Source organism: Lycium ferocissimum, chromosome 7 (genome assembly GCF_029784015.1).
Source record: "Lycium ferocissimum isolate CSIRO_LF1 chromosome 7, AGI_CSIRO_Lferr_CH_V1, whole genome shotgun sequence".
Taxonomy (NCBI): Eukaryota; Viridiplantae; Streptophyta; class Magnoliopsida; order Solanales; family Solanaceae; genus Lycium; species Lycium ferocissimum.
In genome coordinates, this window is record NC_081348.1 from 4,090,659 (window position 1) to 4,107,568 (window position 16,910).

General features: G+C 33.6%; 2 protein-coding genes across 2 annotated transcripts; one reads left to right on the plus strand and one right to left on the minus strand.

Moving 5' to 3' along the window:
* Window positions 1-4,343: 4,343 nt before the first annotated feature.
* On the plus strand, window positions 4,344-5,873 carry LOC132061870 (uncharacterized). The gene is made up of 4 exons (XM_059454557.1): window positions 4,344-4,451; window positions 4,805-5,046; window positions 5,132-5,238; window positions 5,431-5,873. The coding sequence occupies exons 1-4, from the start codon at window positions 4,344-4,346 to the stop codon at window positions 5,871-5,873; spliced, it is 900 nt and encodes a 299-aa protein (XP_059310540.1).
* Window positions 5,874-8,811: 2,938 nt separating this feature from the next.
* Window positions 8,812-12,409, minus strand: LOC132063132 (zinc finger protein WIP2-like). The gene is made up of 2 exons (XM_059455571.1): window positions 11,773-12,409; window positions 8,812-9,435 (listed from the first exon to the last, which is right to left on the minus strand). The coding sequence occupies exons 1-2, from the start codon at window positions 12,238-12,240 to the stop codon at window positions 9,010-9,012; spliced, it is 894 nt and encodes a 297-aa protein (XP_059311554.1). The 5' UTR covers window positions 12,241-12,409; the 3' UTR covers window positions 8,812-9,009.
* Between the last annotated feature and the right edge of the window lie 4,501 nt (window positions 12,410-16,910).

Sequence of the window (16,910 nt, forward strand, 5' to 3'; positions counted from 1 at the left end):
TTGAAGATTATTCTATCCCTTTTTGGAGGGTGGTCTTTAATTTTTGTCTTTCGCCTAAAAACTCATGAGTTTCAGGTTCGAACCTCCACTCAGTCAAAAAATTTTAAAAAATTCGCAAGACAGAGTTTGGATTTCGCAAGGCAGAATTTGCCTGCAAAACTCTACCTTAGGCAGAGTTTACTACCTTATAACGCAGAGTTTGTCGTAAGGTAGCAAACTCTATCTTATAAAGCATAGTTTGCCTTCAGGCATAAGACTCTGCCTCAGGCATAAGGCAAACTCTAATTTAAGGTAGAGTTTGAATCCAAAACTCTGCCTTGCGAATTTTTTTTTTTATTATTTTGACTGAGTGGAGGTTTGAACCCGGAACCCATGGAATTTTAGGCGAAGGGCGAAAATTAAAGACCAACAATTTAAGGGGCAAAAATTAAAGACCAGTGCCTTTGAAGAGCAATCCGCACAAAAGAATGTATGCAATTTATCTAACTAAGTGTAATTAGTCATATTGGGCCCCTACAAGCACGGACTTAAATTATAGGGAAATTTCATAAATATTCAATTTGCACACTTACATTGCCAAAAAATAGCCCAAAACTTACATTGCGAAGCTTTAGCCTAAAAATAATTTTATACAGTACTATACACTTATATACAAAAGACAAGTACATTATATATATAGGTGTTTGAAGGTGTATCCATATTTATAAGCCTATATACATAAACACCCATATACCCATATACAATATTATAACACATATACACCCATATACAATATTATACACTATTATACAAAAACTAACTTCGTCTTCTTCCTTGAAGCCAAGCACCAAATCCATCCAAAACGGCCCAAAAGCTACACCACATCACCCTAAATTTCAAATTTAGGTTCCTCAATACGTACATTTTTAGCTTCAAATAACATATTCTATTCAAAAAATTCAAACTCCTCGAATCAAATTACAGACAACTTCGAACTCTATAAATGTCAAAATTGAGCATTGTCATGTACTTGGCTTGTATTTTAAAAAATGAATTACTCCAAGTATTGTTGCTAATATTTGTGTATTTCATTAGAAAGTAATTATTAAAATTAAATTGTATCTCTAATTATAAACTTTGATGTTGTGAATTATAATTATTGTGGGGATGCCCACATTATATTCAAAGAATAGTGATCGAGTTAATAGTTGATGCAGTAAGAGAGAAATGCAGATTAGCTCTTCAATGGTCTGCACTAACTCGTCCATTTTAATGTTGGAATTTGAATTTACGTTAATTAGTACTAATAGCATAAAAAGATAGTAATTTGTGTGGTGGAAGAAGAGATAGGGAGAAGGAGGGAGTGGGTAGAGAGGAGTCTGAAACCAAAATGACCCCAAAAAAGACCATTTGAACCAACCCCAACAAAAAAAGAGGTAACTGTAGTACCTTTAACGCAGTAATTTACTGCGTTAAAGGGGTCCCCCCCCCCCCCCTTTTTTATCTTTTGGTTAACTCCTCATTATTTACACTTTTTGACGTACTTTAGCCATATATTAATTATGATTCGGGACTCCAAAACTTCAATATTTATATAGAACCGTACTTATTTTTGTGCGATTAATAAGGTAGGCTCAATACATCAAGGATAAGCAAAAATTCGGATTGTCATTTTAGTGGTTGAAAAGTGCTCGAACTCCATTTTTGTTTGAAGACTTGGTTTCATTAGCTTTAAGTTCTAACAATATGAAAACACTTAAACTTGTTCATTAATAACAAACCGAAAGTAGTAAAAATACAATCATCAAAGAAAGAAAAACCTTAAAATACATTCATCAATTCATGCCCTTGAGTTGATGCAAAACTAAATATACTAATATTCTTCAAATTAACAGCATCATCATAAATTAAACATAGAACTAAAATCACAATATTCTTAATCATCATCAGAATAGAAGTCCTCAATATCGTCCTTAAGACGTATCTTTTTTCTGTAGATGTTAATTCTCTACTTGTTGATAATGCTTGTTCTTCGGCCAACTTTAGCACGTAAAATCTACAACGTCTTTCTAGCATTCTATTGTTTTCTTTTCTAATCCTTTGTACTGCAAGCTCACAGTTTTTGGACCTACTCGAGGCATGGTTATTGAGTACTTTGTTGGGATTTGAGCGTTGAGATTTTCCAAGTCACGAACAAGACGTTGTGATTCGGCGTACCGATATGCCCATTTGCGACGTAAACCACAATAATATTCACGTGAATCTGAATATTTCATCTCGCGAAAATTATTATTACGCTCTATTAAAAGGTGGGGCTTGAAATCGTCTAGCACGAATTCACTGTTATTGGTTGAGGAATCACCAAAATAGTTGCTTTGATTTGAGTTGTCATCACCACTGCTATTCGAATCCTGTGGAAAAAATACCGACCAATCTATATTTCTACTATTCGACATTGAATTTTAAGTAGATACTAAGTAGCAAAAGGCTCTTTATATAGGGATCAAACTCAATAGGTTGTGGGATCATGACTATGACCCCCACCAACTTTATTTAATATAGTAAAACTATTAATAATATCATGGGGAATCATCGTCATCTGACATCTCACAGTCCAAACCCCACTTGGATATGAATCTGACGTAACTATGTTGACCATATTCTACCTTGAGGCAATGTATTTTCATCCGATTGTTCTCTTCGTGAAAATGGTTAAAAGCAAAATTCAACTCTTGTGAAGTGCCATGAGGCATTGACATAGCACGTCTTTTTGGGTGTTTAAGCCCTAGAGACCTCAAGTTTTGTTCCAGTGTTATAGCTTCCCTAACACGCCAATTCCACTCGTCTGTCATCATATTATTGTAACATTGATTGTCTCTCTTTCAGGTTATTCGAGTTTTCAAAATCTTCACCCAATTCCCATGTCCTACCCATTACGTCGAATATGTCTCCTGGAAAGAACGTTGTAATACGACTAATATCTCCAAATTGGTTAAAAATGACATATTAAATTCTGTGTAGTTGGTAGTTATTCATCAATTACGTCTATATAACACTCGTTAGCATCAAATGCAAATTTTAGATTCGAATTATGACGTTTTTTCCGTATAACAACTGCGATTGACAACATAGGGTTGCAGATATAGCGCAGTAATTCTTGCGTTATACCAGGATAACGCAGTAAATTACTGTGTTATACATTAATAATGCAAAAAAAGAATTTACTGCGCTATTCTGGCATAACGCAGTAAATTACTGGTTTATGTCAGAACAACGCATTAAAATGATGCGCCATACTGATATAACGCAGTAAATTCATGTGTTATGCAGCACCCCGTACTTAATTTGACTTGACATAACACTGCAAGACACACTAATTGCATGCATATGTTGATTGAATATTCAAACGCATTCAAACCTTATTAATACGGATTTTGTATCAAAGAAAAACACAGTTTCTAAGTTTCATTCAATTTCTATATTTTACACAAATTCTAAGTTTCATCCAACTTTTACATTTTGCACTCCTAAATTAGTCAAAAAAATGGAAGATATTCCAAAAATTAGGGTTTCTTTATTCTGGGACAGAGAAATTATATTTGAGAAAAATAATTTGCGTTATGACTCTCCCCCAAAATACCATGTTAAGTTTCCACTTAACTTAAAATTCTCAAAACTACTCAAAGCCTTGTACAATAGACTACAAGTTAGTAGGAGTGATTTTGATTTAAATATAATTGGAAGATATCCAATATCATTTACGTCGCAAGGGGTAACTAGTTATGGACAGTGGTACATTCAAGACGATGTTTCTTTGACAGATTATTTGAAGGCGCCTTACGATTATAGGGAATGCATAACTTTAAACGTCCTTGAAATGTACGTAGAGAAGGTCCCCATTAATCGACTTGAAGTCATGGCTACAGCTCCTCGGGAAGCCCGAAATAGACCTCGTCGGGCAAGCCCATCTAGAATTCAGGCTGAAGTTACTCGGCGGAACTTACACATTAACACAATTACCCTGACGTGATCACTTATGAAGGCATTTTGAGGAGCCAAATGCCTCTGGAAAGTTTAAGTCAATAATTTGATGGGTAGTGGTAAATATTCATTATTATCATTATTATTATTATTATGTGTAGTAGCATATGTTTATTACTTGAATGCTACTAATGATGTTGATTATATTTTTTAGGGGTTATACACCTACTCAAAACGATGGTCCTTCCTCAAGTTCGGTGCAGTTGATTACTATCGGTACGTCTATTTTTTTTAACATTAATACTATTATTTGATGTGTAGTAGTTAAAATACTCTAGTTGGAGAATGTGGTCGTTGCACCAAATTATAAGCAAAGACCTACTATGGATGGTTCGGATTATCCGAATTATATAGTGACATCATCGAGTGATAGTAAGGAAATACCTAATGCGGAGGAAAGGGAAGATGAAGAAAGTGAGGATGACGTTGAGGTTCGAACTAATCCTCAATAGCAAGTAGAACTGTTGCAAGACATGATAAACAGTCTGGCACACCAGGAAGAATTGAATTCACAACACCCATTTGACAAGCAAGCGCCTTTGCCGCAAAGCCAATTTCAACAGCAAGAGTCGACCCCGATTTAGTGGCATTTCGATGAGATCCCCTATCTTGATCATCAAGATCGCTTAGATACCTTTGTCTTTACTAGGGATGATAATCATATTCGGCGAAGTTTGTGGAAAGAGCAGTGGATCTCGTAAAACAGAAGGTTCAGATTGAAAAAGACATGATTTTTAACTCGAAAAAGTCATTGCAAAGGGTTGTTAAGATTTATTGCATCCAGGGGATGAGGGAGTTCAAAGTTGACGATTCCACTCGAAAACTTTGGCGATTGGTCTGCAAGCGAAAAAATCAAGGTTGCCAATGGATGCTCCGTGGTAAGGAGACTGCTGAAAAGATGTGGACTATTTCAAAGTTCTACACAAGGCACACTTGTGACATGGGTGACCTCCCAGATGATCATTGCAATCTAGATACCAATATGATTGTTGCTGTGTTAGTTGGGGACATTGCAAAAAGCCCAAGGTATCCCTTTCGCCTAAGTTTATTTTAATTTTGATGTTAATACGATGTTCCTCATTGCTATATGCTGATATTTCAACTTATCTAGGTACCCTATTAAAGATTGTATTACAGCCGTCCTGAAAGTATATCGCAAAACCGTTAGTAGGCAGAAGACGTATCTTGGGCATAGGCGTGCACATGAGATAGTCTACGGCAATTGGGAGGGCTCTTTCAAGAAGTTTCTGAGATACATGGCGGCTCTACAACACTTCAATCCTGGTATTGTTGTTGAATGGAAGCTCAAATCGAAGCCCGGTATACCCGGTAATATTTTTGAGTTTGTGTTTTGGGCATTCAAACCATGCATTGATGGTTTTGCTCATTGTCGGCCTGTAATATCAATAGATGGAACACATGTGTACGGGGTATATGACATAAAGCTGCTAATTGCAGTTGGAATGGATGCAAATGGAGTTATATTCCCTCTAGCTTTTGTAATTGCAGCTAATGAGAGCACTAATACGTGGGGTCTGTTTTTGAACTACTTGAGGCAACACGTTATTAAGGATCGTATGGGCATATGTGTTATATCAGACAGAAATGCTGGCATATTGAACAATATGTTTAATTTGCATAGGTGGCAGCCGCCCTTTGCCTACCATCGTCATTGTTTAAGGCATTTGAAGGCAAACTTCAAAAAGGCATATCGAAGCCTAGCACTTTGCAATTGGATGTGGGCGGCTGCAATAGAGCATCAGGAGAAGAAGTTTCACCTGCAAATGGAGACTATTAGGAGGGCGGATGAGGAAGCCTTCTACTGGTTGAATACAATTGATAAAGACAAATAGACATTACAGCAGGATGAAGGTAGGCGATGGGGGGATGCTGACAACAATCAGCTTTGAGTCATTCAATGGCTTGTTAAAATCTGCACGGGGACTACCCGTCACCGCAATGGTGAGAATGACTTTTAAGCAGGTCATGGATCGGTTCGTCAATAGATCAAAAGAGGCCAAAGGAATTGCGGTGGACGGTCTAAGATGGATGCCAAAACTGTCACAAGTGTTCGAGTATCACAAATGTAAGGCTCAGCAACACGACCGGATGGAGTACAACTATGCAGAGCACATATTTAAACTCACAACAAGTGTGCACCAAGGTAAAGGAGGTAACGTCCACACAATTTGTGAGATTCCAAGAACATGCACATTTGGCAAGTGGCAATCATATCACATGTCATGTTCTCATGCCTGCAAGTGTTTTATCACAATGGGAAAGAACGCCTCCACGTATATGGCTAAGGAATATACAGTTGAAAATTATGCAAAAACGTATGCTGGAAGGTTCTACCCACTTGGTAGTGAGAGTTATTGGCCACCGGATCCATTTTCCATGGTTGCAAATAAAGCATTTATCCGTAAATTCGAAAAGAAAACATACTCCCGTATTCCTAAATATATGTTCCACCAGGGAGATACACTCGAAAATGCTCATTTTGCAATTATGTTGGTCATGATAAGCGCAAGTGTCCCTTACGACATGATGGTCAAAATACATCTCACGGTGGAAGTACCTCTAGTGGTGGTGGCAAATCTAGTGGTGGTGGCACATCTCGCGGTGGTGGCGGAAGATCAACTCAAGGGCATGAATTGATGAATTTTAAGTTTTTTCTTTCTTTGATGATTGTATTTTTACTACTTTCGGTATGTTATTAATGAACACGTTTAAGTATTTTCATATTGTTATGAATGATGCAATTTAATTATTTTGAGATTGGTATGAATGCTGCAATTTTGACTAAAAAATAGCACGCTTAAATCTAAACCCTAAAACATAAAGAACTTAAAGCTAATGACACCAAGTCTTCAAACAAAAATGGAGTTCGAGCACTTTTCAACCACTAAAATGACAATCCGAAGTTTTGCTTATCCTTGATGTATTGAGCCTACCTTATTAATCGCACAAAAATAAGTAGGGCTCTATATAAAATATTAAAGTTTCGGAGTCCCGAAACATGATTAATCTATGGCTAAAGTACGTTAAAAAAGTGTAAAGAAAGAGGAGTTAACCAAAAGAAAAAGAAAAAGGGACCCCTTTAACGCAATAAATTACTGCGTTAAAGGACTTAACCCCACCGTTATGGTTAAGTTCTTTAACGCAGTAAATTACTGCGTTAAAGTTACTATGGTTACCCATTTTTTTGGTTGGGATAATTTGGTTCAAATGGTCTTTTTTTGGGTCATTTTGGTTCCGGACTCGGGTGGAGAGTAAGGGGGAGTGAGTCATTTTTTGTAAGATTTAAAAAAATGGATCAATTTTAGTAGCATTATTGCCCTAATTAACATAGGGTGTAATTATCTCTTAAATTATCTAGTGATAATATAAAGATATAAAAGCTTCTTCTTTTTTTTGGGCAAGCAACTCCCTTTTCTAATCATAAAACCTTACAGTTCACTCACTTATAGTGTAAATCAGGAAACTAAAACTAAGGAAGAGGTTATTACTGTAAAAAATACAATGACATACTTTTCCAACTCCAGTCTCCTTTTTAGGAGCCGTTTGGACATGATTTCATCTCATGAGATGAAATCATGTTTGGACATGCAATTTGAATTTTTTAAGTTGCAGTTTTTTTTATAAACATAAAAATCTCATAAGTTGTGAAAACCATAAAAAAAAATTCAATTCTTATACAATCTTACCAAATGAGTAAATCATAGTTCATAATAATATTAATACGCTACTAGAAGGCCTTTCTAAAAAATACAACATCAATTGATCAAACTTTAGTTCAATAAAAAAGAAAATTTAGAATGAATCATAATGTAACTACTCTTTAATATAATCCTCCCACACGGTACGAACAATCTCTTCACGCCGAGCATGCATTTCCGGGTTGGTAAACATGATTGGTAAATATATCTACCAACTTATGGGTCTTTTTCTACAAAATATAAACGTGTCAAATTTTACACTTATATTTTTTGAAATCATGATTTCAAATCCCAAATCATGCCTTTTTGGATGATTTGGGATTTCATCTCATGAGATGAAATCAGAGATAAAATGTCCAAACGCCTGCTTAGTTTCCGTAATTATATCACGTTTTTCGCTCTCTTTTTTTCTTTTTTCTAAAAAGAAAATATTGCTGTTCAGCCTGTTCTCTTCCTTCTTATGGTTATGCACTTTATTCCCTTTCTAGGCAGTAGAAACAGACTTGCTTATTTTAAGGAAATGAATTTTGATATTCAAATATGCAATCGATTTGTTTTCCTGAAATAAATTAAATGAAAAAAAAAAAAAAAAAAGCCAAAGTCATGTTTGACAAAGCTAACAGAGATGTTCTTCAAAAACATTTTCTCAAGGACTGCACAAAACGCACAAGGCGCGGGTTCAACATTAGCAGCGTTGATCCAACTTTGTATTATCTTTAAAAATAATTTAAAATGTATAAATTATTAATTTATTTAGAAATTAATAACTCAAAAGGGCTAAAATTCAGAATTCATAAAATTCAGAATTCATAAACTTCAATCTTGGATCCGCCGCATGCAACCACTATTCTTATACTGAGGTGAATTTCCCTATAGTTGAGAACTTAGAGATATGAAACAAATCTTTAATATTTATATCTAAAGATCATGACAAATATTATGGAATTCAGAAGGGAGATTCATTTTCTGCTTCAGACAAACCCTAGCTAACATGTTTTGCCAAGGATTTTTTCTTAAGCGCTGAATTTTTTTGTATCTTTTCCCTTAAAATTAAGAGAAAAAAATCTCAGCAGAAACGTTTATATAATTCACCAATCTCCCGAACTAGAATATACAAATATTTATATTACAAAGCTAAGGGGAAAAAACCATTTACAGAAACTTCACCTTTCTCATCCAAAAAAATAAAACAAACTTAAGAAGAGTGAATTTGGATAGCAAAAGAAAAGACAACATAGAGTCAACCTTTAAAATTCTTAGCACTAAAAATTTACATTAAATCTTGTTCAATATCGGATTCTTCCTCTAATTCCTCAAGATTAGGGACCCCAACGGCACCATGGCCGCGTCCAAAGGACTTAATATGGTCTTGAAGAGACCTCTTATGCTTAAAATCAGATCCACAAATACAGTACCAAATCTTGCCACAATTCTTCTCATGGGTTCTCCAATCACCTTTCACTGCAAATCGCTTCCCACATTTCCTACACATGAAGGGCTTGACACCATGCTTCCTCTTGTAATGTGTTTGAAGGGTTCTAAAGTCTTTTAATGGCCTTGCTCTTGGGTGATCAATGTTGTGCTTGCAGCCAGGTGCACAGCAGTAACAAGGCAGCCTTAGCATTGCACTTGGTTGTGTCCCTCTTAAGGATTCTGGCCCTTTTCTGTATTGAGATCCATGCCCCCACATATGCATCTAACATTGATCAAGAAAACTCTAATTAGATAAGACAAATACACTGACTACACTATCAATGTAATTTAACTTGTAGGTTAGTTCGTTCTCTCTTTTGTTAGGATAACAATTTATGAATGCCTATCTACAATTACTTTATAAGTAACTTGATTACCTAAATAATTTTATAGTAATAGAACCAACGGGCGGATAATCCAAACATACATATTTTATGTTGCAAACTTAATTAAAAATTAAGGAAATAGAAAGACTGAGCACCCAATCTCGAGATATGATAACAGGAGTGCACTAGTTACAATTTTCGATTAAATACAGTTGAGCACCCATGAGACATTATTTAAAACTTCTGGAACCGCGTATAACTTAAACTTAGTTGATACAAGAAAACAAATTACACCGTATATATTGGAGAATTTTGGAAAATTTATGAAGTGCATTTCATAAGTTTACCTTTAAGAGTCAAAAAGAAGATATTTTGATGTTTGAATCATATAAGATCAAATCTATTTGAGAGTTTTTAGTCAAACAATAGTAACGTTCGGAGGGGCAAAGTAGGATTCAAGTAAGAATATAATAGGATATGCATAGAGGAATACTCCGTGAAACTACAACGACAACACTTTAATCCCAAGGGGTGGACTACATGAATTTCACTGACAATATGGTTTCATTTAAGCTCACCCTCAAACTAATAGATTATACAAAAAAGTTACTGTTGTACCGAAAATTCTTTATATATATATTTTATACTCCCTCTGTTTCAATTTATTTGAACCTATTTCCTTTTTAGTCCGTGCCAAAATGAATGACCCCTTTCCTAATTTGGAAACAAATTCACTTTATGAATGATTTACAACCACACAAATTTTCAAGGCTTATTTTGAACCACAAGTTTCAAAAGTCTTCCCTCTATCTTAAATGTCGTGCTCAGTCAAATGGGTTCATATAAATTGAAACGGAGGGAGTATATCTTTAACGGACAAAAATCTCCTAGAAATCATACGACAAAGGCGATCCTAATAAACCAGATGCAAGTAAACCACGGGGAGGTCGCGGCGTTTTTGAAACATTTGGTTGAGTAAAGGAGGAACATATTCATCTTGCTGAAACTTGAAGGGCCAAATGGACAGATAAAGTTAGAACAAGAGTTATTGGGAGGATGACAAAAAGTGAAAAGGCACTATTAGTCATAAGATTATTCATTCATTAGAGAAAGGAACAGTTATCATCTGCAAGAAATAGTGGATTTTCAGAAGTAGCATTAATGCAGAGAAAATTGAATGATGTTTTACTGAATCCTGAAGAAGAAGGGGATGAAAATAAAATCAACTGTCTGGATTCTCCTGAAACAGTGTTAACACTGGAAATCTTGTCAGTTTTTGCACTGCAAAATTTGTCAGTCTCACATTTGACCACATTCACCTGGTTGCAGAAGTTTTAGCACTAAATAGTTTGAATAGTCCCAATTACCCAAATACCAAAAAATGAGAAAGGAAAAGGAGAAATAGACTTTAGAAGAAAAGCTGTTCTAATCTGAACTAAAAAATGTAAGCAAATCTGTCACAAAACCCTAATTTCATGCATAAATAAGTGCGGGAATAAAATTAAAAAAAAAAAACTCAAATTAAACAAGAAATAAGGATAAATTATATTCTTTGCAGTGGGTCACTGTGGGTGTAATAAAAAGGAGTGGAAGTGATGAATATTGAGGAACATTAGATTTTTAGTGGCCAAGGGAACCGTTCTGAAGACAGGGCACGAAAATATCTTGAAAGAAAAAAAAAAAAAAATCTAGGTTGAAGTTGTGTAAACTTATCAAATTTTGTCTTCGTGGGATCCGTAACAAATGGATAAAAACATGAAGAATTAAGCTTCTGAACTCTTCAAATAAAACATTTTACCAAAAAATTGTAAGGGAAACAAAAAGACACAAAATATTTCGACTTCAACTTGTAATTGATTCATTAAACTTGAATTCCCAAAAAGATAACTAGATAAACTTGATGGAGAAAACGATTGCAACCATGTTCATTTGGTAAGTTTTTTTTTTTTTTTTTTTTTTGTTGGTAAGGAATTAACATATATAAATACTTAATGAAACCATGGTAATTAAGCACCAAGTCTTTGGACTCATCATCAGAAGACGGGGCATCACCGGGTTATGTTTGGCCTCCAGGATTTCATATAACTAAAATTTCAACAAATATATATTAAATCTTGAACTCATAATTTTAAAATATGGTGAGTTTAGTGTGTTAAAAAACATAAAAGAGGTTAACCCATCAGTTTAATTTCTGAATCCATCTTTGTATATTGAACTCAAGAGTAGTTACATACCTGAAGGTTGTTATATCTGTTGAAAGTCTTGTAGCAAAGATGGCAAGAGAACTGTGTTGGACCAATGAGAATCTGAGAAGAAGTAGGGATCCAATACTGACCCTTATTTAGTGATGTATTATTGCTCAAAGAAACCACATCAAATTCTCCTTTATTTCCATCCATATTCACTCCTTCAGATGAAAAAGAAACCCTTGAAGAAGTCATATCATCAGAAGTAGGGCTAATTGAGAGCCCTATATGTAAGGATACACTCACATTCTCATTATTATTATCTTCCTCATGAGAAAAAGTAGTACTACTCTCACAAGAATACTTATTGTTGAGAAGGGGAAGAGCTTCTTTTAGTGGTGGTGAAGGAGGTGCAATTTCTTTGTTGTAGCAAAAGTTGGAAGAAGAAAGATATTGTTGATGGAGAGGAAGGAAGTTGAACCATCCTGTGGAAAAATTATAGTAGGGTTCTGTCATGTTCAAACGTTCAGTTTAATTTTTCTTGAGTTTTTTGGGTTTCAGATATTCTCCAAGTGCTTATATATACACAAGAGGATGTATATATTGGGATGAGAAAATGAAGGATGGGTGAAGGGAAAAGAAGAAAGAAAAAGGTGAGGAGAAGGGGTTGAAGGAGAGGTGAAGGCGGTTCCTATAGCTACTTGTGATAGTGTAACGAAATGAAAAACACTTAATTGGACAGCTTAAAATGGTCTGAGTTAATAAATGTCAATAATTTGTTTAAACTTAAACGGATTGGACGTGTCATATTTTCATGGGCTAATTTTTCACCCTACTAAAGATGTACCTTTTCAATTTTGTGGTCATAAATTAAACATGTCACGTGTGATGTGATATTGAATTTAAAGATTAAAGAAGAAGTAAGACACTAATGGAAATAGATCATAATAATATAGCATTCCTATTGTTTCATTTTATCCAACATTTTTTTAGTTCGTTTTAAAAAAATATTATTTTCTGTGTTTGAAATTCTTCATTTTACTCTCAATAATAACTTATTCTGATAACTATACAAATGACAATGACCGTTTAAGTTCATCACAAGTTTTAATACTCCCTCTATCTCAATTTATGTAGTGGGCAAAATTATTGGAGTCCCTGCGGTTCAAAAAGAGTGTTCAATTAACTTTTATTTTTTGGTTGAAAACGAGTGTTCACCTTTCAGATTTAACCTTGTTAGATGATCAAATCCAATACTTATTTAATTAGGGTTAATTTATTAGTCAAATTACCTATTTTTGCTTTGAAGTTAATATTTCCTTAAGGGGTGTACAAATGACTAAGTGGATATACTTTTTGAACCGGAGGGAGTATTTGGGAACTCCAAGATGTTTTTCTTTGATCACACTTTTTTTTTTTTTTTGAAATATTTTAACATTGTTATAATAGCTTATTTTACTTTAAACAGTTTTCAAATATATATGTAAATTATTTTAAAAAAATTAAGAATATACTCCATTTATCCTATATTAGTTGTCATGTTTCGCTTTGCGAGAGTCAAGTTGACCAATCTTCGGAGCTAAATTGGATTGGATTAATTTAATATGCTTAAAAATTATAATTTAGATATTCAAAAACTACACGAAATGTACTACAAGTTGCAATTCTTCTCATATCAATATGGTGAAAAAATAGATCTCAAAATGTTTGTCAAAATTTATATAGTTTGACTTTTGAGAAAAAAAAGAAAAAAAAAAGTGGACAAGTAATATGAGACGCAGGGAGTATGTTTGAATTCACATGAAAATTAATTACTGCATTTTAATTCATGTGAAACGTAGGAAGTTGTGCTTTTGAAATATATTTAATTTCTTTTTCTTTTTAAAAGGGGGTTATAGCTTTTTCTGGGATAATAAAGCAAATTTTTACCCGGTTTAGAATTTAAGGCATCGAACCAAATGTAGGTGAGGAGATAATAAAGGAAGTAAAAGCCAAAGGACAAAGTCAGAGACTACACATAGCAGGTTGTCTCCTTCTTCAAGAATCATTGTGAAAATTCTTGCCATGTGTGTGTTGTTTAAATTACTCCATAGAAGAATAAATTAAGCAATGAGCATTTTCAACAATCTCGAGTATTTGCTTTGGCTAATGTGTCTGCTGCTTTGTATGTGTTGATTTTGGTTTCACATAGTAGTAGTATCCATATTTATTCCTACTTTTAGCAAATTACCTTTTCCACTAATTGAATATTCCCTCCGTTTTCTTATACTACTAATCTTTTATATTAAAAATATTTTTTTTACTTGTTTATTCAACCAAATCAAGAGAGAGTTAATATTATTTTTCAATATTACCTTTATCATTAAATAACTACAGAAAATATTAGTCAAATTTGGATTTTCAAAGCATAGTTAATATGATAATTTAGAAAATGAACCCTCAACAAATTTAAAGGAAAATGTCAAGACAATGGGGGACTAGCAAACGGATGCAGTAGTACTATTCTTTTATCTGTTTGCTAGCTGAAGGTTAATTTGAATAAGTTTCAAGAAATTTTTGGAAAGTGGGTCACTTATTTCCTGAGCTTGTAATTAACTAAGAAACTTAAATTTGGATGAATTTTAGTTTACTCTTCAAAGAGTATAATTGGAATTAGTAAAAGTTAGGGCCTAGTTAATTCCTAAACACTTGTTAAGTAGTAAAACCTCTATGAACAGGAAATATACACTAGCATTTTGAGCAAGTATAGCCTCTCTTTCATTCAAAGGTTTCAATTAAAACTGGAGACAAGAAGTGTAACCCAAAAGAGTAGTACTTGACATCCTTTGGCATTTAAATAATTATTACGTAATAAGTAAAGATTTCAACAAGATTATATATATATATATATATATATATATATATATATATATATATCTTGTTGAAGCTACTTTCAGAAATTGTTTATCACTCTGATTTGATCGATTGTCATGCTTCTACGTATACCAATAAGACCTGGCTAACGTCAAAATACAAAAGGAAAAGGACTAAACAACATGGCATTGGGTCTGATAGGGAAGAGGGTCAAGATCGTGCATAAATGATATGATATCGATAGCTTCGAGATAACAAGTTGAAAATGAAGTAATTCTTGTGCAGCATTTATTGTGGCTATTTTATAAGTCCAGATAGATTCAATAACTTTAGTCATATTGCTTACAGATCGAAATAATTCAATATCCTAGAATTTGTGTTTTTTTCAATCATCTTTTAACTCTTATTTTCTGTGTCAAAATAAATCAGAAGTTTCCAAAGTTATCGTGGCTTTGACACGTGGATTCAAACTAGAAGGTTGAAACTAACAGAGATGCAACAAGTAATATTCAAGCTTTTTACTTTTTTCATAAGCATTTCGTTGGTTGTAATTATATATGTGTTTTTATAGAAAATATAATCCATAATATTCATACCTGTTTAATAGCTTGTTTAGTCAAGTTTTGGTAAGTTAAAAGTGCTTATTTATTCAACAAAAAATACTTATTCTACAGTGTAAAGATGTTTGGGCCAAGCTATTAAAATAGAAAATTTTGTTTTTAAGAGCAGCAGAAGCTATTTTTCCAAAGCTAAAAAGTAACCTTTTCTCTCAAGACATTTTTGGAATTTTGGCCAAAAATAAATTGTGATTTAATATTGGCAAAAGTGCTTTTAAATTGATTATTCAAAACAAACTGCCGAGCGCTATTCTCCAAAAGTAATTTTTCATAAAGTAATCAGATAAAAGCACTTTTTAATTAGACAAATTTTGAAAGCTTAATCAACCAGGCTATAAATTCATCTAGCTAGGAGATTTAACACCATGTTTACGCGTGGAGCTCCTTTTATAATAAAATAATAATAAACATGAAAATGAAAGGCAAAGCTTGATAGTAATAACTTCAAACAAGTGCTTAATAACCATGTAGCTGGCAAGGAAAATGATAGCCATAATCGCAACACTGTTCATATTTCCTTCAGCTACAGAAGATAGAGGATTGTGAAAGACAGAGACAAAAAAAAAGGAGAAAAAGCGGAAAACATACGCACACAAAAAGTACTTGAAAGGTTTAGGGATTCTTAGATGACCAAAGTTATAAAAAAGGTGGAGAAAGTTGATAATTACGAAGTAAAATGATGAGTATTATAGTGGGTTGTAATAAGTAGTTAAAATATGGAGTAGCTTATCGAATTAAATCATTGAATTCGTTTTACCTTGAATATAATTATCCCCAATTAACTTATGGTTTATCCAAGGGAATTGATTATTTGTTTGCTTCAATTTCTAGAGTTATTAATGTTATGTAGATTGTAGTACACTGACACTGCAACTTTATTTTTACTTCAAGTCCATTTGCTTAAGTGGTAAACACGGGCCTCCAACCCAAAGATTGTGGGTCTAAACCACCAAGGGAGCAAAAAAGGGAGAGCTCCTAAGGAGGGGTAAAATAACAATAAAAATAAATCATCTGTAAAGCCAACTTTATCAATTTCACTCAGTCAATAGCTTATTTCGTCAAACTTTTCAAACGTCAAAAGCGCTTATTATAATTACTTATAATTCTTTTGCTGCAAATTTCTACCTGTAAATTGTAGAATCAGGATACCATATGCTAGGCGTTTCCAGAAAGATATACCTGTCCCATTTGATTTTGTAAAAGTTGTAAAACAAAGTCACAAAATTATTCTAAACTATTCCAAATGTAGAACCTTAAAATTGTTGGATTGAATGATGGATTGTTTGAAAAGATGGAGATGAATGTTAGTAATCTTATTGTGTGTTCTATTATTATCATCTCTGCCAAGAAATGGGGACAGACAATTTGGATCTTATATAACTATACTTTATGATATGTAGGTCACATGCGAGAAACTGTAGAATTTATTTTTTTTCTTTTTTTCTTTTTCCCAGCAAGATATATAACCAGTGAAGTTGATCTCCAGAGATATCTATACTTCTTTCTGACACAACAGTATTCTCATTTAATTTGCTCTTTTAGGACCAATCAATACAACATCACTGAATTCTTGGCCTACTGAGTACTAGTTGACGTATTAAATCAAGTGATATTGTCCATTGAAGCATACGGTACATTCATTTACACCGATTTGTACAATATTTTTTGCTTTTCAAATTTGGTCCAAATTAAATACAAGTAGTAAACTTTTCAGAA

Excerpts from the sequence above, each read along its gene's own strand:
- LOC132063132 (XM_059455571.1), bottom strand. The coding sequence starts at position 12,240 with ATGACAGAACCCTACTATAATTTTTCCACAGGATGGTTCAACTTCCTT. Across the intron at positions 9,436-11,772 it reads ACAGATATAACAACCTTCAG|ATGCATATGTGGGGGCATGG; the intron begins GTATGTAACTAC and ends GATCAATGTTAG.
- LOC132061870 (XM_059454557.1), top strand. The coding sequence starts at position 4,344 with ATGGATGGTTCGGATTATCCGAATTATATAGTGACATCATCGAGTGAT. Across the intron at positions 5,047-5,131 it reads GACATTGCAAAAAGCCCAAG|GTACCCTATTAAAGATTGTA; the intron begins GTATCCCTTTCG and ends CAACTTATCTAG. Across the intron at positions 5,239-5,430 it reads TGCACATGAGATAGTCTACG|ATGGAACACATGTGTACGGG; the intron begins GCAATTGGGAGG and ends TAATATCAATAG.